Raw genomic sequence first — 26085 nt, 5'->3', positions numbered from 1 at the left:
GTTCGGATGAACTATGCTGTTTTGCTGCTGTGTTTCTGGATGATCCCCACATAATCAAAATAGGAGTGAGTGAGAGAGTAGGAGGAAAGAAATATACCCGAGTGTAAATAACCTGAGCCAGCCCACTCCAGGGCGACAACCCGAACGGTACTGTGGCTCTCGCTGCCATAAGAGTCATGGAAGGAAAGTGGCCAGACACAATTTAACACCTGACAGAAATTGGCATGCATTCGCAAAGGCCGGGCCTAAGAGACCCGCCTAGCCTTATACTCGCCAGTTGGCCGAAGTGGTGAGGCGGTGGGTTGACAAGAAACCGGGGACGGCCTGCAGCCCGCACGGCGGCAGCACAGTTACAGCCAGACACACTCTCCCTGCAGTTCTGCCGTCTTCCCGTCCTTCCATCTTCGTGCACCGCTGCTTCTCCGACTTACCTGCTTCCATCATGGCTCAGGATCCTGTCAGGGCGCAACATCCTGGAAGGCCCTGGATCGCTGCCTCGAGATTGATAATCACGGTGAGAAAGACGACGAGCGATGGGCGCCATGTTACGCCATAAATGCACCTTGTGCGCAGGTATGAAGCGAGAAGAAGCTCTTTGGCGTATCGAGTCTGCACGTATGACCCTGATCCGCACGGTGACATGCCCATTGCCTCTATATGCCACACAGAGAGGCGAATGCAGGGCAAAGGGTCTGATATTGGGGTAAGCTCGAGAATCTGGGGTTGGTGGCGGCTTTGTTGGGCAGCAAGCCTAGAAGCAAGCTCGAACCCTCTCCGCAGTCGATTCCATGTTTCGATCTGTGGCGTCTTCCCTCCACCGAGCAGCTGGATGTGTAAGAATTCCAAGTCCTACAACTGCTCATAGTTTCTTGCCTCTTGAGCTCCGCTCCGGTTGATTGTGAGTGATCGTGTGTTATCGTCCATCCTCCATTGTAGTTGCGTTGAGCCGAAAAGACGAGGAGAGACAAGTCCAGAGCAGCCCAATCGAGAGGGTGGGGGTCCTGGGGTGCCGTTTTAGCGCACACAAGTGCTGCACTGACCACCAGGGCAGCACAGCAAAAGCGACCCAGCCCCGCCAGGGGTCTCGCAACCACACCCGTTGTCCATAAACCGACCTCTCCCAAAGCGGGCAGCGCTTCTGAATTTGCCCCCTCAACCCATTCAACGCTCTTTTTGTACTACTGCTTCAGCCCCTTTGCTGTTGCGCCTGGTCTCCAGGGCGCAGCGTGTGCCAACAGACTTTGTTTCTCTAGGTCAGTGGGAGTCTGTTCTTGCCATCTGTTTGCTGCAGCGCATGCAAAGAGGTTTTTGAGCTCGAGTCCGTCCATGCGCCCGCTGAGCTGTGCAGCGTGAAGCAGGCGCCGCAAGAGAGGGGGCACGGCAGTTGGGAGGGGGGGGGGTTGGGACCCGATGACGCCGGTGCAGCAACAGCAACCCTTCGGCAACGACGAACGGGGGAGCGCGTGCCAATACAGATGCTTATTAGCTTCTTTACGCCCAACTCCGGCTGCTGATACCTGATCAATCGGGACGGGAAGCTGCTCGAACGGAGGAAGAAACGGACCTCGAGCTCGAGCCCTCGGACTCCTCCACAGCCGAGCCAGACAGCTGACCGCAAATCTCTTCCAGATCTATAGAGAAGAGATACCGCCGTCCAATTCGCCGGTCGCGTGTACGAAAGTAGCTGTGTTTGTATTAAGGAAGGGCGAGCGAGATGGACGACTTCTTCCGCACCCAGCAGAGCCCCCGTGGTGAGCCCCAGGTGAGCGGGGCCTTCGTGTCGCCTCCTCGCAACGGGCCTCTGCTGCCGCGCCGCTTCACCACCGACTCCGGTCGTGTACCAACACTGTCGTCGATTACCCCGATTCCGCGCGCCGGCGAGCCGCAAGACTTTGCTTCAACCACGGTACGTGTCCGGGTGTTCGAGGAGGAACCCACCTGTTCTCCCGGCGGATTTGGCAGCGCTGGGCTGACACTGGTTGCAACAGGCTCTGCATAAAGTTCAATTGGTGGGTTGCCTGCGCTGCCATGACGACGCCTTGGTTGCCTGAATTTTTGTTGGGGCAGTGAATACCATCGCTGGTATTCGGAGGGGGCTTGCCTTGAGATATCGGGGGCCTGTCGCAGCTGCTCGCCCTGTACCTGCGTTTTTGACGGAACGGTTAACTGACTTCTTCACAGCTAGAAAAAAAACGGATGGACTACGAAAGGCTTCGAGAGCACAGACGGCGCTTTGAAGCCGAGATCTACAAGCTGGACGCCCAGCAGCGGCTGGAGGAGATGGAGCTTCAGAAGATGGCGGAGGATTTGAATGCTCGGTATGGCGGCCATCAGTCCGAGCCGACAACACCGCCTGAGTATCGCGAAACTTCGGGCTTCCCTTCGATCTTCTCGAGACCGAACCGTTATTCGACCTCGAGCCTCGCTTCTCCGCCCGGCCTCTTCAACCGCCCAGGACGGTCCGGCTCGCTTCTTACCTCGCCTCTTTCCGGCACTCTGCCGTCCCGCTTCCCCTTCGACGACATCCCATCACGCTCGGTGCCAGGCTCTCGGCGGAACAGTGACGAAGACGAGAAGGAAGAGGCAGTCCGGCAGGACCCCACAAGCCATCGTTCAACAAACGCGTAAGTGGCCACCTTCTGAAATTCATCCACGACCTCGCGGGTATGGCGGTTAGATGGTCGTGAGCAGTGTAGCAGTGCCCCGTTGAGCTTCCCTTCTGTTTTCCCCCATCACATGGCCTTCATATCTTTGCCTTTTCTACTGAATTCTCGCCGGCTCCTTGCTTTGGTTCCGTCCGAAGTGCTCCTGAATTGGGCCACACTGCACAATATGGAGTTTTGGGTTCACCCTTTATTCATCCTTCCTCTACCCTATTCATGTTGTCCCTTCATCCACAATTCAGCGGATAGCGAGACAATAGTTCCGCGGGTAGTGTACCGGCGCTTCGCCTCTGCTCAATAGTGGTGATACCACTCGTCCAATATCTTCTTGCTTTCTCTTTAAGAGCTTCAAACTGTTATTTAGACCTGCTTCGCATTTTTCATCTTCATCCTCACTCATCTTCAAACATCAACTTTCTCCACGCCGTTCTTCTTTTGCCTCGGCAACATTGCGAGCCCAGCATCTTGCGCACTTCCCAGCGTGGATAATACTGAGGGCTCCAACCTCACCGAGGACCGCTGACGGCTCCCCCAACTTCGGTTTTCCACCCAGATGTAATGCAATCTCGCAAAGAGACGGGAATTTAAGACGAGCTCAGCTACTGACGGAGCACCTCTTTCCAGACTCAACCGCTATTCTATGCCCGTGACCCGCTCCCGGACATACTTGACCGACATCGGCCTCGAGGACAGCAACAACACGACCGGCTTCTTGTTTGGCGACGAGGATTCTACCTCGGCGGGGACCGGAACGGCGCACACAGCCCAGGTTGGTAATACCGACTCCTTCGCATCCTTATTTCGGCAGCAGGCATATCCAAGCATGGTGAGTTTGTCTCGTTCCGTTCGAGCAAGGCCGGGCTCTCTTTGAGGTGGCTATTGCATCTTTCGCACCCCTCGTTCACCTTTCTATTCCTCGAAGCTTTGTCCCTGTCATTTTCCTGCAGAATTTCAGAAACTCTTATTGTTTTGGCAAAATCAGCTGCAGGCCGTTTGGTCCCAAGTTCGGGGAAGCTGGGGTCTTTGCCCCACGCACTCCCACTCAAGCACTCAAACCACATTTCCCACCTATTATTCATCCTTTTCATCAAACCACCCCATCATCAACTTTTACGACTTCATCTTCCTGTACCTGCTTGTCTACCGATTTGCTTGTTGCTTATCCCAGAAATTACCTCTGTATCCTGACGTTCTCATTGCAAACTTTTGACCTTGCCACTTCATCACTTCACATAGTTTCTGTACCCAACCGGTTAACATTTGCCTCAAGACGTCTGCATCCTCGGCTGCTCCCGACCTTTTCCCTTTCCAGACTTCTGGGTCTGAGAATCATCCCTCCAAGGGCTGGAACAGTATTAACAAGCATCGCCACAAGCAGAGTATGTCTACCATGGGCTCCACCCAGCACAACGGCGGTGCTTCGATCGGTTCGCCGTCCGAGGCCAGCACCATCGGCAGCAACCGTCCGGCCAACGTCCGCCACTCGGTGGACGGCATGAAGCTTTTCCCGGAAACCGCTACCGCTGCATCCGATACGCCGGCAACCTCGGTCGTCTCCCCGCCCACGGCCCACGCCTTGGCTTCACCTCCCAAGCTGCACCAGTCCTACTCTGCGAACGACGTGCCGACTGTCAAGACCAACGGCACCTCCACCCTGGGTGGCAACGCCAACAACCACGCCCAGCAGCACTTCCACAACCACAACGCCAGCATTGGCCGCATCCCGGCCGGCGCCATGCCCAGCCGCCACAACCGCGAGCTATCGGCGGATGCCTCTTCGGCTAATGGCCGCGACACTTCCGCTTATCCGTCCATCACCTCGACATTGCATGCCAACGCACCGCCCTTTGGTCCGGCTTCGACTCAGCCGGCGCAGTCTCCATCTGCTGCGACGCCAGCTGTGGCCGCACATGCTCCTGCGATGCCGTACCCGTTCTACCCCCCCGGCCCTGGTTACAATGCTATGGGCGCTCCTCCTCCTGGCGGCTACAATACTCTCCCCATGCTCATGCAGAACATGTCGATTGCAAACGGCAATCAGCCTGCCATGTATTCGCAGCAGAACTTCACAGGGTACAATCCCCTCTACAACCAGCCTCCTGCTCCTCGCTCGCATCAGGACAGCCAGGCGCGCGTCATCCAGAGTCGCCGCCAGATGGACAGTGAAGGTAAGCTCGTGCTCCGCCTTCCCACTTTCTCATTTCTTCCTGGCGTATCACGCAGTGCTAACGATCTTGACAGCCATGGCTCGGTTCAACAACTTGCCGCTTGAGCAAGTCGGCGGTACCATCTACTCTCTGTGCAAGGACCAACACGGCTGCCGCTACTTGCAAAAGCAGCTTGAGAACCGCATTCCCGAGCAGATCCACATGATTTGGCTCGAGACCAACCAGCACGTAGTGGAGCTGATGACCGATCCCTTCGGCAATTACCTCTGCCAGAAGTTGCTGGAGTACTGCAACGACGACGAGCGCACTGTCCTGATTCAGAATGCCGCGTCGAACATGGTGACGATCGCCTTGAACCAGCATGGTACTCGAGCCCTCCAGAAGATGATCGAGCATGTGACCACGCAGGTCCAGATCAACCTGATCGTCGAGGCTCTGCGCAACCAGGTCGTCGAGCTCATCCAGGATCTCAACGGCAACCACGTCATCCAAAAGTGCCTGAACAAGCTCAGCGCTGCCGATGCCTCTTTCATCTTCGATGCTGTCGGCAAGCACTGCGTCGAAGTGGGCACACACCGTCATGGCTGTTGCGTTCTCCAGCGCTGCATTGACCATGCGGATGGTGCCCAGAAGGTGTGGCTTATTGAGCGCATCACCGAGCATGCCGTCACGCTGGTGCAGGATCCATTTGGGAACTACGTCGTTCAGTACATCATCGACCTCAACGAGGAGACTTTCACAGAGCCCCTTGTTGCGCAGTTCCAGGGCCGCATCGGCGCCCTCTCCAAGCACAAGTTTAGCTCCAACGTCGTCGAGAAATGTCTGCGCTGCTCTTCTGAACAGTCTCGGGACATGATCGTTTCGGAGCTCTTGGCTCCTGGCGAAATCGACCGCCTGCTCCGCGACTCGTTTGGAAACTATGTGATCCAGACCGCCCTCGACTACGCAACTCCCATGTCAAAGCACCGGCTTATCGAGGCGATTCGACCCATCCTCCCGAGCATCCGCGCGACGCCCTATGGCCGTCGCATCCAGGCCAAGATCCAGGCATACGATAGCCGGACCGGCCCCAACAATACCGGGCAGGTCCTGCCAACGGACCCAGCTGGCGGCCAGATTCCCATCCGTCCTGTCCACAGCCGTGCCATGCCCAATGGTGCCTCGATTCTTGCGACCGGAGCTTACGCAAATGGTGTCAATGGTGCCAACGGCGCAGGTATGAACGGTGCTATGTACCCAAGCAGTTCGGTCATCGCCGTTCCCGGCCCGCAGAACCAGACTCCCATGTCGCCGCCCCGCGGCCAGCAGCAATTCTCGCCTCAGTTCAATCCAATGGGCTCTACTGAAAACGGCGAGACGCAGTGGGTCTAAGCAATTGTTCGCAGCGCTGCCAATGCAGCTCGGCGGAGATATGAGTCTTGGGCTTGATGACGCGCGTTCTTCCCGTCTTCTTTCCGCCTGCTACACTAGCCACGAAGGCATTATCGGCATGCTACGACCGTCACGACCATTTCCTCTTCTCACTGTTTCCACTAGCGACGACTGGCACGGCATTTCGATTTTCATCATGATGCGACACGGTATTCACTGGGCGACGAAAAAATAACAACCATCGAGCATAAGCACCTCCCTCGAGACTCATGATGGACCCGTCTCGAGATGGCCCGCTTTGTTGTACACTATCCGCTCGATCGGTACGAGGCAGTCGCGGCGACATAGAGCGTTCTGGGAGCGTAATTATCTCCTTCGAGTATTTTCCTTTGTTTCGTCTCGGCTCTCGGTTTTCCCCATCTGGTTCTCAGTTCTCTCGCAACTTCTGCCCCCCGGAATTCTCTCGGGAACCTCTCTCGGTTTCACCCAGATCTGCTCGCCATCTTAAGACATCCACTGCGCCAGTCATATCGGTGGATCATCTCCGAGAGATATGGCAGAATGATTCAGGGCACCGGGATGCGAGGCTCCTTTGCAAATTCAGGTTGTACTTTGCACTCTACATGGCCACTGTTGCGGCGGTTTCGCACCGCAGATATTCGCTCCTCGGCGGCTAGTTACCTTGGGCTGGCTTGACCTCTCCGGTCACCTCCCAGTCTTCATGCGAGCAAGAATCACAGTCTGGGACCTTGCAGACGGACTCAAATCGATTCGCACAGGCACCCTATAGATTGGACGGCTATCTCCGGCTTGGGTCTCAGGTGCTGGGGTGGATCTGGACAACATTCCAGGTAACTGGCTGGCCTTCATTGCAACCCCCCTCAACATTGACGGGCGTCCACGGTTTTGATTTGGCGCTCTTCCAGTTGGTACCGGCGTTATATTCTTTCCCCGCCACATGCTGTCAACTCGACATCAGTCTGCGGCGGCACTGGAATTCGGTGGATGTCTTCCTTTGATTTCTTCTGCGGCCCGCCCGGTGTCGCCCTCGAGTCGCCCCTCCGAATCGATGCGCAAACCTCTGCCTCATCAAGTTTGCTTTCAGGGGCAAATCGGAGCGATGGCGCAGAGGGCGTACGTCATGGGTGGCTGATCCGGCAGCAGCAGTTTGGCCCGGGCTGGCTCGCACGCGCTGGCCTGGCCTGCCTTGATTTGCCTGTATTTAGAGCAGATGACACGAACACATAGTGCATTCTTATCTTGTTCCCTTTGTGACTGAAAACGTGCTATGAGATTGGGACAAGGCGCTGATGCCTTTGCTGCAAAGGAAATGATCGTTCCTCTGCTTGCTTCTCTTGTTAGGGAATGCTTGCATAGATCCAAAACGCCTAGTGTAGGAAACTCTGGATGATGTGCTATGAGACGAGACCAGTTCGTGCCTTGTGGTACGGTCCTAAAAGATGATCATCCTACATCGACGTCCTCTCGTGGTTCCACGAGCCATAACATGGCCAGCGCTACACAACCCCGCAAGATAGACCCGTAGCTGGATTTGTTGGCCATGTATCCGTATAATCATGCATTATGACTTTCTTCGTTTGCGCTCCATCAAGTACCATATCCACCACGAAGCTCCAACAACCCGCACACCCATCTGAGTGGTCCCTGATTCTCGAGGTTTTCGATGGGATAAAGCTTCAGGAACGAACAGCCGAAAAAGACTTTGCCGTGAACGCAGGCGAGCGCTGCTTCAAATGGAAGTGAGCCTCAAGACCTTCAATCCCCCTGCCTCCCATCCCACCTGCCATCTCACCCGACTCCACCGCTTCCCTCCCTTCTTGACCAGGCCCTCTTCACTCTCACGAACATATACGACCATGGGCAGTACACCTCCACCGGGGATTTAAAACGTTAGCGCGATACAAGTACCACCACTAACCAAGTTGGTCTACTATGTACAGTATTTACGCTATCCAGCTCTACCGAAATCTTTAATCATCTACAGGGTCACTCTCCTAGCAATTCTTATCGTAAAGTACCTCGAAGTCAAGCCAGTTATTTTCTTTACGGATACGTACGCTATTCGCTCCACTGTCGTTCACAGATCGACCTTCGCAACTCAAGGATGAATATCCGCGCTCTGATCAATCATACAAGCATCCATAACTCGCCTGATGGGAGCGATTTTACCGCTTACAATGTCAGCGAATCCGGCAGCCGCAACGCACAGAGCCTACGGGCCAAGCCACGACATCCACGAGGTGCCGTACCCAAGAACTCTTGCAAGACAAGAAACAGAGGTGCGAGCCCTATGCAATCATGCTAAGTGGTCCTATCAAGCGATGCCCGGGCCTTGGGAGCGACTCAACGGCAGGTGCAGTAGGCCTATAACGGCTCAGTCACTCCGCAGAAAGCTGGCCATATAGGCAGACTCCCATTGATCCGTACTCCGCAGAAAGAGATTCTCCGTCATTACCTCGAAGCTGACAACCTCTTCCGCGAGCTCCCATAGGGCGATTTGAAGTACTATACCTCGGGGCTTGAGTTCTTCCAAGAGACTACGATTCTTAAAGCCCTACGATCGATGGGTTACTTAAGGAGGAAACGCCCCTACAGGATTGAACTGACTACTCAGCACCAGGCCGCACGACTCGCCTTCACATATAAGCAGTTGGCTCTACGACCTACTCCCGAGGACTGTGAAAAGGTTATCTTTAGCGATGAGACTTGGGCTACCAATAACCCTTTATGGAAGAGGTGGATTACTATATACGACAACGATGACCCTCGAACTTGGGCACTTCTTCGGACAAATTTACATGGCTGGATGTTCTAGGGCTGCTTCGTGTCACGGCGATTGCGCCGTGCCTCAGGACCCACGAGTGGGGCCCAGCGTGTGGGGGCCCCTGCGGGTTGAAGATCCTGCACCTCGCTGCCGCGAGTTCTGTTCGTAGCTCCTGGAGCTACGTCTTGACAATCAAGCCTGCCCGTACCTGACGGAATAGAGCCCAGACTGTAGCTTAGCCCGAATACAACTGCCATTGGACTATCAGCCTGTCCCACCCATGACACTTCGCTAGACAGCACAAGGGACCCGGGTTCTTCTAGGAGAAGGGATATGGGGGTATAAACGCTGAGAAATATCAGCGTTATATACTTCCACTTATATGGCAGTTCTGGAAGTCTTACAGCTGCGGATTCGCATTCCAATAAGACAATGCTGCTACCCATATAGCTCAGTCAACGAGGCGTCTCATCACGGCACTTGGACTTGACCTATTAGACTGGCCTGCACGAAGCCCGGACCTCAACCCGATAGAGAATCTCTGACAATGGCTGAAGAGCTACGTTGAAGACTACTATCCAGATCTTCAACGACTTAGTCTTTCGGCTCTCCGTACGGCTATTCAAGAGGCATGGGATGCAATTCCGGAGGACCTTTTACTACGGCTGGCACACTCGATGCCAGACAGGTTACGGAGAGTGATTGCAACTGAGGGTGGAAGTATCGAGTACTGAGTTTAAGATGCTTTCTCTATGAAACTTAAAGTATCTACACTTGCTGTTTATTTCAGTTAGTGAGTGGAGCTTGTATCGCGCCAACGTTTAAAACCCCGGTGGAGGTGTAGTATTTTGCTTCAGTTTACATCCCATCCTTCGGGTTGTTGTATCCCATTTTCTGGTGCCCTAAGCTTCCACATTCGGCATACTTTGCACCAACCACAAAGAGTCGTAAGAGAATTCGGGATACCGTCCGATCTTCCCCCCGACAAGCTACTGACCGTCAAGCTGATAGTTGGGTCGCTGACGACCGGCGACCCTGGTGTTGTATGTTTTTGCCAGTACTTCTTTTTGTGAAGCTCTAGATTCATGTGTATTTCGGTGAGGGTGGAAAGGAGCAGAACACGACGTGAGATGCGGTAGTCGACACCCTTACTTTTCCAAGCTATCCAACACCAACAGTTGAATGGAATCGACTACGTACTTCCTACCTACCAAAGTGGCAGCAGGCTACCTTATGTGGAGAATATAACTGGCAACGGCGGCAGGAGGAGTGCGATGGGCGCCTTCAAGGACACTTGACATCCCGAGTCAATTGGAAAGTTAACTATAGCTTGCCTTTAGTGGGAGACTTGAACAAGCATAAACAGTCACAGCAACAGGGGACGCAGCGGAAAGCGAAGGTGGGAAACGAGCTGCTTTCAAAACCAAACTCGATGCCCGGGAATCACAATGCCATTCATAAATGCAAGGTTTGTGGACAAACATCATTGACACCCCGTGGGGCGCCAGTCCATTCCTTTTTTGCTCGACTAAATCGAATTCCCCATCCCAATACTCCCGAATGTCATCACGGCGATGCTTGGCTTCGCCGTGGTTTCCCAATGAGCCAGCCTGTCCGATATGCCACTCCACTGAGCGAGCCACGAGAAACAGAGCCGAGACACCGTCCAAGCCGCGAAGTTCATCACGATCGTCTCCCTCGAGACGCTTACCGGTAGCGCCAGAGAGAGAGGGTGTTGTGGCGCTTCCACGTCTTTCTCCGGCCGGCACGGGTCTTGTTGTAGCGGTGGCCTTTGTTGAGGCCGCGCGACTTCTTGCCGGTGGCGGTGAGGCCGCGGGCCTCGCGGTGCTTGTGGACGGGGTTGACGATCCAGTTGATGCGGGGGTCGCGGCGGATGGCCTTGTGCTGGGGGTCGACGAGGATGACCTCATAGTATTTGTAGGTCGAGTCCTGGTTAATCCAGTACGAATTCAGGACGCGGAGGTTGGCGCAGCGGCGGCCGACACGCTCCTCGGCCGTGGCCTTGAGCGAGCGCTGGTACTTAAGCTGGTTCACACCCTGGTTGGTGGGCTTGCCTGCACGCAGAGAAAATCAGTCAGTCTCATGAAATCCCATGTGCCAATTGCACAAAACAAAACCCGAGAGAAGCGCATTTGCGGAGTTCGTACCATAGGTCGCACCCTTAGGGACAGGGCGCTTGCGGCCACCACGGCGGACACGCACGCGGTAGATGACATAGCCCTGCTTGGCTTTGTAGCCGAGGCGGCGAGCCTTGTCGGGGCGACTGGGCCTCGAGGCACGGTGGATGACGTTCAACTGGCGGAGCTATATTGATGCACTCTCAGCAATGTTCAACGAGTGTATAGCAAGAACGATGCCAGGTCCGTGGTTTGGTTGGCGAGGATCCAGACAGCACAGAAAGTCGAATCCGTCGCCGACCGAACCGCGAAGGCCTCCGTCCACAGTATCCGAGGGTGCGTTAACTAACCTCCCAGCAGCGAACCCGGAGAAGGAAGCGAACGACATCGCTCTGCTTCTTCTTCGAAAGCTCCTCGAGGTACTTAAGGGCACCCATTTTGCCTATGTATTCTCGCAGGTAAGCTCGAAGTTGCCAACGAAGTCGGGCAATGAAAAATTGAGGTTGATTGAACCAAGAAAAACAGAAAAAGAAGGCGCCGTCGTGAGGAAAGGGACATACGCACCAGCCTCGAATTCCTGTTGTTAGTCGGGTCGAAGAATCCGCCGAGTTCGTGAGGTCGGTGAGAACAAAAATTCGGGAACTCTGCGATTGTGGAAAGCGAAAGCCCTAACCGAAGGGTTGAGCCGCTAGTCCCGTTACGGGCTAGTGCAGCTATTTGAGCTCCACACACTCGACTTCGACAGGAGGTCTTGGCATCGGCCCACATCAAAATCCGTTGCTTGCATTGCTGTGCTTCAAGCAAGACACCGTTGATATGATTGCTTGGACATGCTGGGATGGTTTCGATCTTCGTACCCCCGAATGAAACTCAGCTCTAGCTACTGTAGTCATCACAGATGACCTTCATCATGACCGACCCCCAAATCTCAGCACCAGCCAGCGAAAGGCAATCCCACCCGAATAGCAACATCCGCTTGTCTCCGCCCAGTTAATCCCATCCATCCTCAGCCAACCCACATATCTCTCACTGCTTTTTAGGTTTTAGAAGGCAGCGTCCTAACAACCCCAGCAAGCACAACCATCTGCCTCCTGGCCGCGACGCCCCAGCTCTCCTCCGCCTTCCCTGGCAGGCCCCTACCCTTTCTTCGCCACTCAAACAGCCCCCTGGCCAAGTTCTCGGCCTCGCTCATCTTCTTCTTCTCCTCCTCACCATTACTATCACCATCCTCGTCACCCTCGTCCTGATCTCGAGGCGTAATCCACCCCTCGACGACCCTCTCGCCATACAGCCTCCCATACTCCAGCAGTTTCCTCATGCCCTCCTCGTCCTGTGCCCAAGTCACGCGCGGGGATGTCACTTTCTCCGCGTAGCGGGCGTGCTGTTCCACTGTGCGATGGCATGCGAGGATGGCGCGGCTCAGGCGCAGGAGCGCTTGCGTTTGCTCGAAGAGGGGGTTATCGTCCTTCGTGGAGGACGACTGGGCGGCGGCGGCTTGCAGGGTGGGAAATATATCTGACGCTGACGGGTGGTAACTGTCATCGCCGGCAGCGGCATCGTGGGATGGTCTGGCCCTTCAAGTACGTCGGTCAGTTATGAGCACATCAAAGATGTCAGGTGATAGGGAAGTTTGGTAGGATAGGGGTGCTCTAGGTACGCACAGGTCCTGCTTCAGTCTTGCCAGGATCTCGTGAAGTTGGTCTCGTGCCTGTGCGACTTGCTCCTTAAAGCCCTGAATGAAGGCCTTGGACTTCTTATTTTGGTCCATCAAATGCTGCTCGATGGTCGCTGGCTTTAAGGAGGCCCTGTTCATGCACTCCCTGTTAGTGGGATGGTTTTTGACCCGATTCCAGCCGGGCAATCAGCCTACCGTCCATATGTCCCAAAGTCATCATCGTCCGAGTCAGCATTCTGCTTGGCAGCTCGCGAGGAAGCCTCACGCGCCCTCTTTGTTGGTCCTGCCGTGATGGTATCGCTTTCATGTTCGTCAGTGGCAGGCGAGGTCTTGGATGTGCGACCTGTCCGACGTGCCGGGGACGCTGAGCCTTTGGCCTTTCGCTTCGGCGGCATGCTGGATTGAAAGACAAGATCAGAAAGAAACGGGAGAAAGATAAGAATGTGATGGTTCCACCCACAGGCGAAGGAGAAGATGGTTCACGGGATCACGCGGACGATGCAACTATCGCAATACAACGCTTGTGGCAGGTTCAGGTTGAATTTCGAGAACAGGCCTCGAACCTAAAACGGCGATTCTAGGTTTGATGATTACCGATGTAAGGTGCAAAAGATGGGATATTCGGGCAGGATTGGAAGCCTCTGTCCATGGTGCCCTTCCGTCTATACACTCGACTACTTACGAGGAAGGCGCGGCCACGGAGCGGGCCACTAGGCGAGTTGCACATCATTCACAGACTCGGACTCGGGAGACAGAGATCAAAAGCGCCCCCACTCGAGAAAGATAACAACATCCTTCTCTCAGCTGGCGACACTGGCGCAGTAGCTCGGCCATTCTCAGACATGTGTAGTATTCATCCTCTATCTTCCACCTAGGCAACGAACATTGACCCCAACACTCCTGCAGATTCCAACACGAACTCGAAAATCCATCTGACGACAGCTTGTGTGACAAGCCAAAAAAACAAATAGACAAGCAGAGTCGAGCACGCCAAGTCTTAATTTTATGCGCTGTACAGGTATTCCCACCCCCGTAACCAAACCAAACTCAACCTGTAGTAGCCCATTTTGTGGTACTCTTTCTGAAAATTTACACGATGCCCAATGTCAATAGAAAGGCCCTAAGCCTCGGTCAGCCCCCTTGGCTCCGTTTCCCCCCCTCTCTCTCTCTGTATCTGTCTCTGTGTGTGTATTTCCCCTGTCTATAAGCAGACCCTGAAGTTCTTTTCGTCCATCAAAGTCAGCAGCCAGCGACTTTCGCCGAGTCGCTATCAAAGGAAGGAAACAGTAAGAAAAAAAGGAGAAGGAGGAAAAAGGAATGTGTCCCAGTCTCCGTCCCAACCCAATCTTTCGAGTATTAAAAGTTCCGAGGGAAAAGTAAAGCAAAAGAACGAAATAGAGCTGTATATATAGCCGAGCCGTCTTAGCCAGAGATGAAAGAACGTATCGTTGAATCGCTGGAGAAGAGAAAGAAGCGACAGGAGCCGTAGCCGAAGACTCCGAACCGACACTCCCCAACAGATGCCAACCAATGTGCCCATCGAAAAATGGCCCGCCATTGCGACAGCCAGAACTGCCGTTGCATTTCCGACGTGTCCCGTAGTCTCATGAGCGAAATGATTGCGGGTGACATGAATTCCTTTGCGTTGTCAACATTCTTCTTTCCTCGTACTTGTGCAACATCATCCCGGATGAAGGAGTCTGGTGCGCATGTAAATTTCACATCAGATCAAGCAATAACGCGTAGCCGGTCTATTCCCGACCTTCCCGTGTCTAACGAGAGTTCAGCGACAAGCCCTGGAATGATCCGAGCAAGTCTGCCTGCGTTCCAAGACCGGGAAAAGCTTGGTCAGGCTGGGAGCCCGTGGCGGACTGGGGGCTAAGATGACGCCCTCGCCCGGCGAGATCCCCAGCCTGTGGAAATGTGCCGGGAAAGGCGTCGAGGCCCTGCATCGCGCCGGGAGTGTATGCAACACCTCCTGCCCGAGCAGCATTGCCAAAGGCGCCATACGGATTGTAAGGGTAGTTGGTACCCGCGTAGTTAGATCCCGTGGCCACTGCACGTTCGGCATTGGAAGATGACCCGAACGATGGCTGAACGCCGCGGCCTGCATGCTGATGCTCCTGCTGCGACTCTTGATGGCGAGCCGATGCGCTGGAGCGGTTCACCACGGCTCCCGGCCCGACACCGCTTGGCGCCTGCAGCCCAAGGGTGGGGCTGGCAAACGATGCAGGATTGATTGCTGACATCCAGATGCGTGTCTTGTAAATTTTGAAAAGGTCGGTGACGAGGGAGTTGAAGTTGATGTATGTATCGGCGAAGTAGTAAAAGGTCAGCTTCTTCCAATCCCTGCTGGACGTCAGTATGTTTTGAGGGCCAATCCTGAGTACTGCGTAATGAAGCGGACTCACATTTGGAACTCGGCGTCCAGGATTTCCATGTTGAGGCCATGCTCCCTGACCTTTTGCTGGCAGACCCGTTTTGCCTTGGCCTCGTTGCCCTCTTTCTCTCGCAGGGCGTGGATCTCGTGACTTTGCGCAAGGCGCTTGATCAGCTTGGGCTTCAGCTCAACCGCACCGGGCTCCTGAATATGGTGATGCTGGCTCGGAGGGCCCATGCCGCCGACGGCACTCCCTTGTAGACCATTGGCCGCCATGAGGCCGGCGGCAGCGCCCTCGTGTGCCGCAGCAGCATTCTGCGAGTACATCATGAGCCATCTGTAATGCTCCTCGGCATAGTGCTCTTTGAGCTCTTTTGCAGTCTGCCAGTCGACATTGTCCCGTGCGACGGTGCCCAGGTCCGTTCCGCGATCCGCCTCCACAATCACCAGGTCGCCAGGTTTGACCGTAAGTCCAGTACCTTCCTGAATGTAGAAGACATCGGCCCTGGCGCATTTGAAGAGCACGATGTGCAGCGACTGGTTGTGTCGCGGCTGCGCTATGCCATACATGCTGCGCTGGGGCGACGTAGGTCGGTTGGAGTATGATGCAGGCAGGCCGGCGTAGGGAGAGGCGAAGTGACTGCCATATGCGGATTGGGCCAGTACTTGCTGGGAACCGGCGCTGAGGCCAGCGCCGCCATTGAAGTAGGCCGAAACTGGAGTCATGGTTAGAAGGCCAACTGGATCAGTACTCGTCGAGGCATCCTTACCCGGGTTGTTGATGGGATAGCCGTGATTGTCGGAATAGGCAGCCGAGAAATCCTGCGAGTGAGCAAGATCCTGACCCCCCGAATCATGAGGCGGGACAGCGTCCCCGATGGAGCTGATTGAGCCCTGCCGGGTTGGCACATCCGCAAACGAGTGTCGACGGCTTTGAGGCAGGTCGCCCAGTCCGCCAAAACCGAGCGAGCTCTGCCAGTACGCCTTCTTGACGTTCTCCAACTTCCTGTTCTCCACCATATACGGAGTCCTGAGCGTACCGGCACCAAACTCACTCATTCTCCGGGCAAGCCCTCTTCGGGTTGCCGCATCAGACCCTTCATGGAGCTCTTCAAGCTCATCGACTGCGTAGTCCGATTCTTCCGGCACTGGCTCTTGCAGGTAGCTAGAGCTCAGGCCATAAGCACTTGCTGTTGAGGCGCGGGGCCGGAGTCGTGCATTCTGATACTGCTGTTGGCGTAGCATCATGTTTTCTCTCGTAAGCATTTCGATTGTTTTGGCGGCATCCTGATGCTGGCTTCCTTGCATAGAACCGCTGCTGTCGTCATCGTCGTCCTCGTTCACCTTTCCTAGCATGCTGTCATTCGACATCTCACTCAGCATACTTGGCCGAGACGGTCGGTGCTGGAGGCCGGGATGGCCCATCGGGCGACGGGTCCCCATAATGGAGGTCGTACCCATCGACGCGGCCATGGTCTCGGGCTCAAGTTGGCCGACCGAGTAGGACTGAGAACGGTAGGTCTTGGGAGTCGGGTGCAAGGGAATGGGGAAGGGGATCTGTGAGCCGGGGGTATCTCTTGGAGCAGGCGAACTCTGCGTCATACCAATATCACCAGCGAAGAACGAGCTGCTTGAAGCCCCCGGTGCCATCGTGGAGGTGGGTGAAGGTAGAACCTCAGTCAAGCGAGAGGGGGGTTCCTTTCTTTCACTGCCCCATATGCCCGTTCCCCAAGGAAATGAGCCGGCTCCCCCTGAGTGAGTCCGCCCAAGGACGCCAGCCGTGGCCGGGTGAGAACCCCAGCCCGTGACACCTACGTCGCCGGAAGGAGTAGCCGGGTGGGAGCTTGTTGGCGACATTGAAGTGCTCGCAAAGGATCCTTTCCTCTGGGCCTGGCGGGACAAAGGTTGCTGGGATGTGTCGTTGAGCCAGGATGACCGGCGCACCGGCTGCGGGGGCTGAACGGGGGGAGGGAAATTATCCTGGCGGTGATGCTCAGCTTCGTCATCCGAGCTTGCGAGTGCCTCGGAGTCGGGCGTTGACCTTCTGTTCAGCTTGTCCAGCAGTATTGCCTGGCTGGATGGGGGACCAGCTGGGACGCTCCCTTGGCCAGGCTTGGATGCAGAGCCAGGCTTGATCGTACCGGAACTCATGGTGAAAGTGAGAACAAACCGCGGGCCAAAACGGAGTCTCGCAACGGCGCGATATATCCGGGGAAACGGAAATGCTGAGAGAACAAGCGTGACTATTGAACGGCAGCAGCGACCCCTGACTGCAGCCAACTAATGATTTCGTGTCAGCGCTGGTCAACAAGAGTCGGTGTACCCGGCAACAGGCTTAGAAACCACAAAGGTCTTCTTTCAGGTCGCTAATGCAAAGAGTTGTTGACGCTGTGCTTGGTGCACGTGTGCGGACACAGAAGGGGAGAATACTTACAAAACTGCAGACGGATTTATGTCTATATTTGAATTGGGTATTCCTCTATCCTTCTCTCCCATGCACCTGGAACGGGCGTAACAAGAGAGCGTGAAAGGATACAACTGAGACCTTGGAGCCTGAACGTGGTCGGTCGGTGTCGTCGCGGCTGGCTAGACAAATCGGAAAGCGATGTTTGATGAGATGGTAACTGATTAGATCGGCGAGGATGTTGAGACAGTTCGGTCCTCGGTGGATTTGACCGGGCAATGTTCGGTGGTCACGCAAAGACCCGACCTCGTCAAAACAACCAAGGCGATTGATTCGCAGGAGAGTGCGGCCGGTTATTGAGTGGCGCCGCTCGGTGGAAGAATGCGACAGCGCTAATCGCGATTTCCCATTGCAGGCGGGACGGCTCAGCCGACCGTGGAGAAACAAATCGAAATCGGATGGTAGATCGCGTGCCAACAGGACGGTTTATGTTGTGGTTTAAGTTTTGATGGCCTAGTAAGAAGCACGTCCTTCGACGTCGCCCGAACCACACGAACAGGGGAGAGGGGGGCGAGCGGGCGAGGTGGGGAGGATGGAAGGTTATTAGTAGATCTGTGGTGTCGAGTTCTCAAAGATCGATGAGGGCGAGGTCCAGGTCAGCGGGCTCGTGCACTGAATGGACAGGGTCTCTCCTGGGTGAGGTGTGGGCGGGGAAGCTCGGAGGCACCTCTTCTCAATGGTTGGATCCTGGTCGATCAGGTCAGGCCAGAGGCACCCAAGTCGCTCTGGATGTTTGTTGCCCAGGGCGTCCAGTGATGGGAAACAGCCGGATGCTCTGAAGAGAAATTAGGAGCTGGCTCATCCAAAAGGGAATCGCCAGAGGCTTAGCATTCGAGAGACGTCGGAGTTGAAATTTGATGCGTACACAGTAAGAGGGACGCGAGGCTCGGAAGGCCTGGCGCTTTCGGCGCTTTTCGTCAACGGTCCCGCTACAGATGGAATTCAACGAGACCATGGAGATTGGAGAGACAAAGAGAACTCGAACGCGCAAAAGCCACGAAGCTCGGGCCTCTCCCAGAAAGAGTGGAGTATCGGGAATGGAATGCAGGGGCGGGAAGGCGAAAATTCAAGCGCAGTTCAAAAGGATCATCTAAACTGCGCAAATCATGAGAGATGGTGTTGTCGTTTGTCTGTTCAACAGGACGCCTTGTGCACTGCACCTTCCGGGTCCCTCTTGGGTTGGTCTCTAGGTGGGCGTTGCAGCATTGCAGCTGTTCGACCACTCACAAGCCGGCCAGGTGAGTGTTAGCGCGGTAAGGTACCTTACTGTGCTTGCAGTACGACCGTACCCTTTGGTGTTGTCCAGTCATACAGGAGAGACCCCGGAAACGTCACCTCGGTGGCCGACTTACACGCTTCTCTTGGGTTTCTCGTTACATGTAACAAATGCTCTGGATCGAGTCTACCACGTCGCTGGCACACCACGATTTCGAGTAGAAGAATCAAGCAGTAAACGCATTTCTGGTTCCCTTTACGACAACATTTGCCACGTCTCGCAAAAGGGCGGCTGCCATCATTTGGGATTGTCTACTTGGCCGCTTCACTGATAAATGATGACGCTGAAGTCAACAAGGCTGACAATGAGACCGTGAAACGCCCGGTGTTCAGTTCTCGGCTTCGAGCTGCATGTTGACCTCCAGGGAACAGGAGACCAGTATTGGGGACGCCGGCTTGGCACGATCCGCTTCCGCTGGCACTTCGCACCATGCGTCAAAGCCGGATCCTTGCTTTCCCCACCAATCGACACCCCGGGGTTCCTGAGGTTCACGGGGAAGGAGGGCGACTGAGCCTTGCCCTGGCCGGCGCCACCTCTGCCCGAGCTCAAGGACGCGAGCTCGATTGTATATGCGTTGTGCACGAACAATGGTTACCTGACCGACCGACTACCTTACGACGTCCAGCCTACGACAAAGCATGACTCGGAGGCACCGAAATCGCTCATGCAGTTCCGCATACCAAGGCTCTCTCCCTGTCGACGATGGCTTCTACGTGACATGGTGTAAGCCAGGCTTGTATCTGCTCCTGCAGATCGCTGTCTAGTACTCTTGGTTTACTGCTGTAAGCCGCTACCATCGTACATTCAAAGGCACAACCCCACAAAGCTTCGGCAATGCTGCACGTTTCCTGCGCTGCAGGCGGCCCAAAACGGTTGCAAGATGCAGCTCGAAGGGAGTCTGGCTCATGGCGCTCAGTGGCTGATGCTACTCACCCGACCTTGCGCATCCCTCACCGACCTCCAAGCTCCCATATATTCATCCCGTCGTTCGTGATCTGGATGTCTGCCCCATCCCCCAGCAACGGCGGGTCGGCAGTGCAACCGCAGTATTTACCCCGTACCCCGCAAAATCCGATGCCGCGGCAATCTATCAGTCGCCGGGGAGGCTGACGTCGGTACCGTACGCGACATCGAGTCCAGTCCAACAGCTGCCGGTGATTCTCGGGGTGACGGGCTGCGATCCAAGTGTGTACACAACTCGAGAGGCCCAGGCGAGCGATGGGTGGAGGTACTGTGGAGGCCAATGGATCAAAAGCATCACGCGGTCCGTCATTGTCGGCAGGCAGCTTATTTTGCCGCTCGTCGTTACTGACTTCCTCTGGCCAACCTTAATCCGACGGTGGGCTAGGCCACTTCGACGTCAGTTCCTCGATTTTGTCCCATCGAGCCCATCTCATGACTTCGCCCGGAAGCCGTCTCCCCTGTCCCGCACATAGCCGGGCTAGTGCGTCATCTACCGACCCTTGATCCGGCATGCTCTGGAGCTGTTATTCGTAGTGCCGAGGCAGATCCACGTCTACTCCGTATGGCCAAGCGCAAACGGACACCGGACATCTGAATATCAGGGGCGTCTTCGACAGTGCGTAATGCATCAGCTGAAATGTCGGTTGAGATCCACGAACTCGAGAAACACAAAACGGCCGTCGCTCATCAGCCCAAAGCACCAAAGTTCCCCTCTGGAAGTCGGCGAGTTATCCTGGTAATAATAAGCGACAAAATACGGATATCGATTCCGTCCCCTTCTGCACTCATGTCGCTAAGGTACCTCCATGTAAGAGCAGTACCCCTCAATTGGACATGCTTCCTGCCCGAAAAACCTGGGCCGTCCAGTCCTACCGTCGGCACCGGTACCCCGCTGTGTCCGACTCCACGCAGTCTGATTAGACCCCATGTTTCCGTTCCTACGCTACGAATACAGACCGGGCTTTGAGTGGCTTGCCAGGGGTTTACCCCAGATTTTTGCTTTATTCATAGTCACTGTCGTACGGGAGTAATCCTCCGACGAGGGGAAGCGACCCACATCTGGTACGGAGTACGTACACTACAGCACGGAACAAAGATGATGGTCCGCGGAACAAGCTCACGCTCATGCGCGTGGCCGTGACATTCGCTTCCGAACATAGCATTGAATATAAGCAAGAGAAACTGCTGGAAACGAGTGGTGGGCCTACAGTGCCGGTGCTCAGTCCAGAGGGGAAGTTGACCGGTCACGCACCAGCTGGGGCTTCATGCATACGATATCTGGACAGTGTTCGTTGACGATGACTTCTTTCCGGGTTGGATGCATTCTTGAAGAATTCGAAAGCCCGTTGCAGGACCCCTTTCCTTGGCCTAAACTCCTCAGGTGGACGATCCTAATCTGTTGCGACGCTGTGACAGGCCGCGGTTAAAGATCCTGGGAGCCCATCTTCGGCAGCACTGTGGTATACCCAGCCGAGCCACATGCAGTTTCAAGGGACAAATTTCGAATGGCCCCAATTCCGAGGGGTTGTGTTGCGGACATGATGCTCAACGGCGCTTTGTATTGTATATTAGCAGGTAGTAGTATGAGACAGGTGTCTCGGCGAGATACAAGCCATATACGCTCAAGGTTAAAGAACCGCCCAGGGATATTTAGGCTGCTTTGCGTATCTAGTACTAAGAGCACGCCGTGGCATGCCATCTCTCGAGAGAATCCTACTTGGTGTCGAATTGATACAAGCCCCTGGCACAGCCGGCAAGCTCAACCAGAGATCGTATCTAGCGGTGCTGAAGGCGGTACCTCACCCTTCTGCGCCTTGAGCTTCTCCTCAAACTTGGCAAACTCTTTCATGGCAATTTCCTCCTCCTGGTCCAACACCTGATGCACACCCTTCACCTCTTCGATCTGTTGAGACAGTCAGCACGGTGCGCTCTCCACGAAGCCCACGATACAGCCCAAGCGGAAAAAAACTCACATAATGCATCAGCATGCCCTCAATCCCATTCTTCAACGTCACCGTGCTCGAATCGCACGTCCGGCACGCCCCGCGCAGCTTCAGCAGGACATAGCCTTCCTCAAACCCGCGAAACTCAATGTCTCCCCCGTCCTCCTGAATCGCCGGCCGCACCCGCGTCTCGAGCAGCTCCTTGATCATGCCCACAACCTCGCTGTCGTTCTCGTCGTACGCGAGGCTGTCCTGGTCGTCCGACTCCGCCCCCTCGTTACTTTGCTGGGCACCCGCCGCTGCCCCCTGATCCTTGGTCCGCTCGCTCACGTTGACGATGGTCTGCCCGGACGTGATGGCCTCGGTGATGAGCGCGAACACCTCGGGCCGGATGTGCGCCCAGTTGGCGTCGGCGGCTTTGGTCACCGTGATGAAGTCGGTGCCGTAGAAGACGGACGTCACGCCGTCGATGTTCATGAGCTGCGCTGCGAGCGGCGAGGGGTATGGCGGCGCGATGGTCGAGCGCGGCGAGAGGTACTCGATGAAGGGCGTTGAGATGCCCTCGGGCAGCACCCGGTGGTTGGGCAGGAACTTGAGCGCGTCTGGGTTGGGGGTATTTTCGGTCTGGATGAAGATCGTGCGGCGGGCGGTGCGCGGGAGGAAGGGTGATTGCCGGGCCTGGGCTGGCTGGAGACGGGGGCGGAGGCGTGTAGTTCGGATGCTCGTAGTGTTGGGGGAGGTGGTAGTGTGCGCTTGTCTAATTGCCGCTGCAGTTTGTTGGACGCGCAGACATGTCGCAGGTTTGATCAATCGTGTAGCGTTGGATACTAGAGGCGCGAAGCCTCGTGATAACTTGTTTGACGGCATCGTGGGTGTCGTTTAAAACTCCCGTTGCAAAGGCTTGAGGTTGAAAAGGAAAAAGCAGCGAATATACTTCCGCAGCTAATGCGAACACCGCCGCCGTGCATCAATCAGCGTTGGGCGGCTGACAAACCAAGCAGTTCCGATTGACGAGACCCCACAAGACCCCTGTTTTCTGAGATGCGTCATAACGGTAGCTGCTCTCGCCCTAAAACTTTTCTGGCGGCCCCGGCTTGGGCCGCTCAATCCAGCGTTGGATTCAAGATCGACTGGACAAGCCTATCACGGCCGGCATCATTCGCGGCTTCCGACGAACCACGTTGACCGATCACATGCAGCACGCGACCGGGCTCCTCGAGTAAGCTTGCAGTCTTCAGCCGAAACCAGCCAAATCGCCTGATATCAGATCTGATTGGGGCCGGTTTTGTATAACACCAGACCTATTCAACTTCACATTGTCACTCGCACATATTTTACTGTCTGAATTGCGCTGCATGTTGCGCATCGACCTCTAGAGGACGATGAGTCTTCGACACAGCGACAGCAGAAACAACGACGCTCTGCCGGTTGCCGAGGGCGAGACCTCTGCTCAGCAGTCGAGTATGCTCGGCGCTGCTTCCACCGAAACGACCGCGCCGCACGCAGCAGATCCCGCCTCGGATGCGACCGCGATTCCAGATGCCGATCCATCATCACCACCAAAGAAACTTGAACCCAAGCTTTGCGGCGTATGCGGCATACAACCGGGGAAGTACAAGTGCCCGCGATGCTCCGTGCCATAGTACGTCATCCACCCTACCTCCGCCATTCAAAAACAGACCGTGTCACTAACCGGCTTCTTTTCCAGCTGCTCGGTGGCCTGTAGCAAGCAACACAAAGAGAACCATCCGCCCGACCCTCCAAAGTCAGACCAAACCTTCGCAGCCTTGAACACCGCCCAAAACACCCCGGCCGACGACGACCCCTACAGCATTCTCCTCGACCACCGCAACGCCTTCCAGCGCCTTTTCGCGAGATACCCGTCCCTCGCCGCCGAGCTGACCCGCATCCAGGCCACCACCCTCCCGCCAGCCGAGACCCCCGGCTCTGCCTTCAACATACCCGGCCTAGGCCCCTTCACAGCCAACACAGGTCGAAACCGACAGGAGCCCTGGACGAAGGATGTTGGTCTGCGCAGGGGCGCCGAGGCGCTGCGCAAAGCGAGGATGGACCCCAGCGACACCGGCGACGGGGTGCGTGAGTTTTGCGAATTGGTGCGGTTCCTGTTGTCAAAGAAGAGGGAGGGCGTGGAGAGGGTCAGGGAAGAGGTGGTTGCTGCCGAGACGAGGGTTATTGAGCGGTTGCTGAGGGAGGAAGGGGGTTGTTGAAGCCCTGCAAGCTAGGGAGGTGTTTGGATTGTTAAGTTCTGTACGAGTTTGGTGGAATCACCACCCGGGAGCGCCATTGAGGGCTCCTGGGCAACACACCGCGCGAGCGATATGAGATGCCCGCACGCATGGTCATCGTATCATTATCATTTACCATACACATCCCCATGTCATGACGCCAAGCAAGGTACGCTCCCGCCCCCTTCCCCTCCAACCTCTTTATCTACCCTCAGAAAAAAAGTTAACGTTTAAACCTCCCAAAGAACCCCTTGCCGGCCTTCGCAATAGGCGACTCGCCTCCATCCTCGGTTCCACCCCCTTTGGCACCCTCCCCCTTCTCAGCCCCTTCCCCCCCACCAGATCCCGACCCCGAACCTGACGAATCCCGACTTCCCCTTCGCCCTCTCAACGCCCAAAGCGAATCGGCCTTGCGCAGCAGAGGCGAAAGGAGCAGCAGCTTCGGGCCCCCGCCGCCGCGGCTGCTGCTAGCGTGCGGCTCGTCGCTTTGCGTCCAGTCGACGCGGGCACGGTCGGGCGGTGGGAAGCGGCTTAGGTCCTCGGGAGGCGGCGTCCTGTCTTCGAAGAGGGGGTCCAGCGTCAGGCTGTTCCGGTGGTCCGTTGGGAGCAGCAACAACGAGCGGCGGTTGTGTTGGCTGGTGGAGGCGTCGTGAGTTGGGGAGAAGGGGTCGGTGCCGGTGCTGTTGCGACGGGCGGGTTTGGTGTCGGTGTTGGTGCTGCCGCTGCTGTGTGGTAGGATGCGGGAGAGTTCGTCTTGGAAGGTGTGTTTGTAGTGGGACTGGTGGGGGTGCTGTTGGGAGTGGTCTAGGCGTGCGGCTTCTTTGAGGATGCGGGTGCGCTGGAACTGGTTACGGTCGAGGTGCGCAGCGCGCTGGGTTTGGCTTTGTTGGAGGACGCGCGAGAGCTCGGCGGGTGAGAGATTCGGCTTGGGACCCCCGGCTGGGCCGGCGCGGAGTGTCTTGGAAGGCCCTTCGAGGTGGAACATGAGGGCCCGTTTGGAGAGCTTGTGTACGAGGTCGATGTTGCTGCGCATGTTTTCGACTGTGGTTGTCCGCGTGAACTGTTTGGCGGCTTCTTTGGGCACGTGATGGTATGCTTCTGGTTGGGTCGCTGGGGCGTCTGGGGCGGGCGCCGGGTGAGAGGTCTCGCGCTTGGCCGACTCGGATCTCCTCAGTTCCGTGTTGACGTCCGCGGATGGTTCGTTGGGTTTTGGCCTTGCTTCTTCGCCTGGCCTGGCACTATCGCGATTGCGAGTGCCAGAGGGCCGGCCGAGCCCATATTTCCGGCTTGATGGTTCTCCACGTGCCCTCTGCCTCCGTTGTGCCTGTGCTTTTTGTTCGGCCAACACGAGATACAGACGTCGCGTGAGCTCGTCTGGATCGAATTGCCCCTCAGCCAACCTGGCTGGCGCCTTGTGCGGTTTGCCGCTTGCCCGAGGGCCAGAGACTTGCTCCCTTGTGTAGTTGGCCCTGTACTGCATTGTTCAAGGCAGCTGAGCAAACATTAGACGCGCAAACAACTGGAGGTGTGTGTCGAGCCAACACAAGTTCGGGAATGTCCCTGGCAAGAAAAGGGAGAGACTTCTGGAACAGAGCAGGATGCGCCTGGGAGGAACCAGTAACGACTTGGCTCCAAAGTGTCTGCCCCAGGATTCTCTTTGCAGCGTCTGAATGATGCGATTTAGCGCGGTTGATGCGACTCGAAGTTGGACAGAAGCGGGTGGCTGCCGGTGTCCTAGGTCGGCGAAGAAGTCATTGGCAAGACGAAGTCTTCTCAAGATCTGTGACATACACAACGGCTTTCTGAGCTGACTGTTCAGAACTCGTCGAGAAGTCGAAGCCACACGACGAGGGTTAATGCCTCGTATGTATGTATGTATGGGTAAGGGGCATTAGCCGAACCCCGGACGACCCCCCCGGTAGTCGATGCAGCTAGGGATGCAGAGCACACGACCGTTGGAATGGAGCTCGGTGGGATTCGCACAATCCCATGGTCACTGCCGGTTATCAACGT

At 55.9% G+C, this 26085-nt stretch overlaps 8 protein-coding genes across 8 annotated transcripts; 2 read left to right on the top strand and 6 right to left on the bottom strand.

Moving 5' to 3' along the window:
* Nucleotides 1-1714: 1714 nt before the first annotated feature.
* Nucleotides 1715-6202, top strand: N657DRAFT_575438 (ARM repeat-containing protein; the record flags this gene model as incomplete). Its single annotated transcript, XM_062789104.1, has 6 exons — nucleotides 1715-1906; nucleotides 1989-2009; nucleotides 2182-2624; nucleotides 3288-3489; nucleotides 3934-4831; nucleotides 4905-6202. The coding sequence occupies 6 exons, from the start codon at nucleotides 1715-1717 to the stop codon at nucleotides 6200-6202; spliced, it is 3054 nt and encodes a 1017-aa protein (XP_062646504.1).
* A 4417-nt stretch (nucleotides 6203-10619) lies between these two features.
* Nucleotides 10620-11568, bottom strand: N657DRAFT_646463 (60S ribosomal protein l15). Its single transcript, XM_062793127.1, has 3 exons — nucleotides 11476-11568; nucleotides 11156-11312; nucleotides 10620-11062 (listed from the first exon to the last, which is right to left on the bottom strand). The coding sequence occupies exons 1-3, from the start codon at nucleotides 11560-11562 to the stop codon at nucleotides 10695-10697; spliced, it is 612 nt and encodes a 203-aa protein (XP_062646503.1). The 5' UTR covers nucleotides 11563-11568; the 3' UTR covers nucleotides 10620-10694.
* A 357-nt stretch (nucleotides 11569-11925) lies between these two features.
* On the bottom strand, nucleotides 11926-12925 carry N657DRAFT_646462 (uncharacterized protein). Its single transcript, XM_062793126.1, has one exon. The coding sequence runs from the start codon at nucleotides 12441-12443 to the stop codon at nucleotides 12162-12164; it is 282 nt and encodes a 93-aa protein (XP_062646502.1). The 5' UTR covers nucleotides 12444-12925; the 3' UTR covers nucleotides 11926-12161.
* On the bottom strand, nucleotides 12573-13353 carry N657DRAFT_476016 (uncharacterized protein). The gene is made up of 3 exons (XM_062787546.1): nucleotides 13261-13353; nucleotides 12996-13196; nucleotides 12573-12930 (listed from the first exon to the last, which is right to left on the bottom strand). The coding sequence occupies exons 2-3, from the start codon at nucleotides 13193-13195 to the stop codon at nucleotides 12702-12704; spliced, it is 429 nt and encodes a 142-aa protein (XP_062646501.1). The 5' UTR covers nucleotide 13196; nucleotides 13261-13353; the 3' UTR covers nucleotides 12573-12701.
* A 1219-nt stretch (nucleotides 13354-14572) lies between these two features.
* On the bottom strand, nucleotides 14573-17331 carry N657DRAFT_574649 (uncharacterized protein; the record flags this gene model as incomplete). The annotated part of the gene is made up of 3 exons (XM_062789044.1): nucleotides 14573-15149; nucleotides 15212-15896; nucleotides 15951-17331. The coding sequence occupies 3 exons, from the start codon at nucleotides 17329-17331 to the stop codon at nucleotides 14573-14575; spliced, it is 2643 nt and encodes an 880-aa protein (XP_062646500.1).
* A 4081-nt stretch (nucleotides 17332-21412) lies between these two features.
* N657DRAFT_646457 (HIRA-interacting protein 5) lies at nucleotides 21413-22915 on the bottom strand. The gene is made up of 2 exons (XM_062793125.1): nucleotides 21870-22915; nucleotides 21413-21806 (listed from the first exon to the last, which is right to left on the bottom strand). The coding sequence occupies exons 1-2, from the start codon at nucleotides 22691-22693 to the stop codon at nucleotides 21710-21712; spliced, it is 921 nt and encodes a 306-aa protein (XP_062646499.1). The 5' UTR covers nucleotides 22694-22915; the 3' UTR covers nucleotides 21413-21709.
* Nucleotides 22916-23208: 293 nt separating this feature from the next.
* On the top strand, nucleotides 23209-24241 carry N657DRAFT_691210 (uncharacterized protein; the record flags this gene model as incomplete). Its single annotated transcript, XM_062797091.1, has 2 exons — nucleotides 23209-23468; nucleotides 23535-24241. The coding sequence occupies 2 exons, from the start codon at nucleotides 23209-23211 to the stop codon at nucleotides 24052-24054; spliced, it is 780 nt and encodes a 259-aa protein (XP_062646498.1). The 3' UTR covers nucleotides 24055-24241.
* Nucleotides 24242-24295: 54 nt separating this feature from the next.
* On the bottom strand, nucleotides 24296-25552 carry N657DRAFT_681708 (uncharacterized protein; the record flags this gene model as incomplete). The annotated part of the gene is made up of 1 exon (XM_062796416.1): nucleotides 24296-25552. One exon carries the CDS (start codon nucleotides 25550-25552, stop codon nucleotides 24296-24298), a length of 1257 nt encoding a protein of 418 aa, XP_062646497.1.
* Between the last annotated feature and the right edge of the window lie 533 nt (nucleotides 25553-26085).

The sequence above is a fragment of the Parathielavia appendiculata genome (assembly GCF_033297405.1).
Source record: "Parathielavia appendiculata strain CBS 731.68 unplaced genomic scaffold N657scaffold_8, whole genome shotgun sequence".
NCBI lineage: Eukaryota > Fungi > Ascomycota > Sordariomycetes > Sordariales > Chaetomiaceae > Parathielavia > Parathielavia appendiculata.
This window is presented reverse-complemented; position numbering and strand designations above follow the sequence as displayed.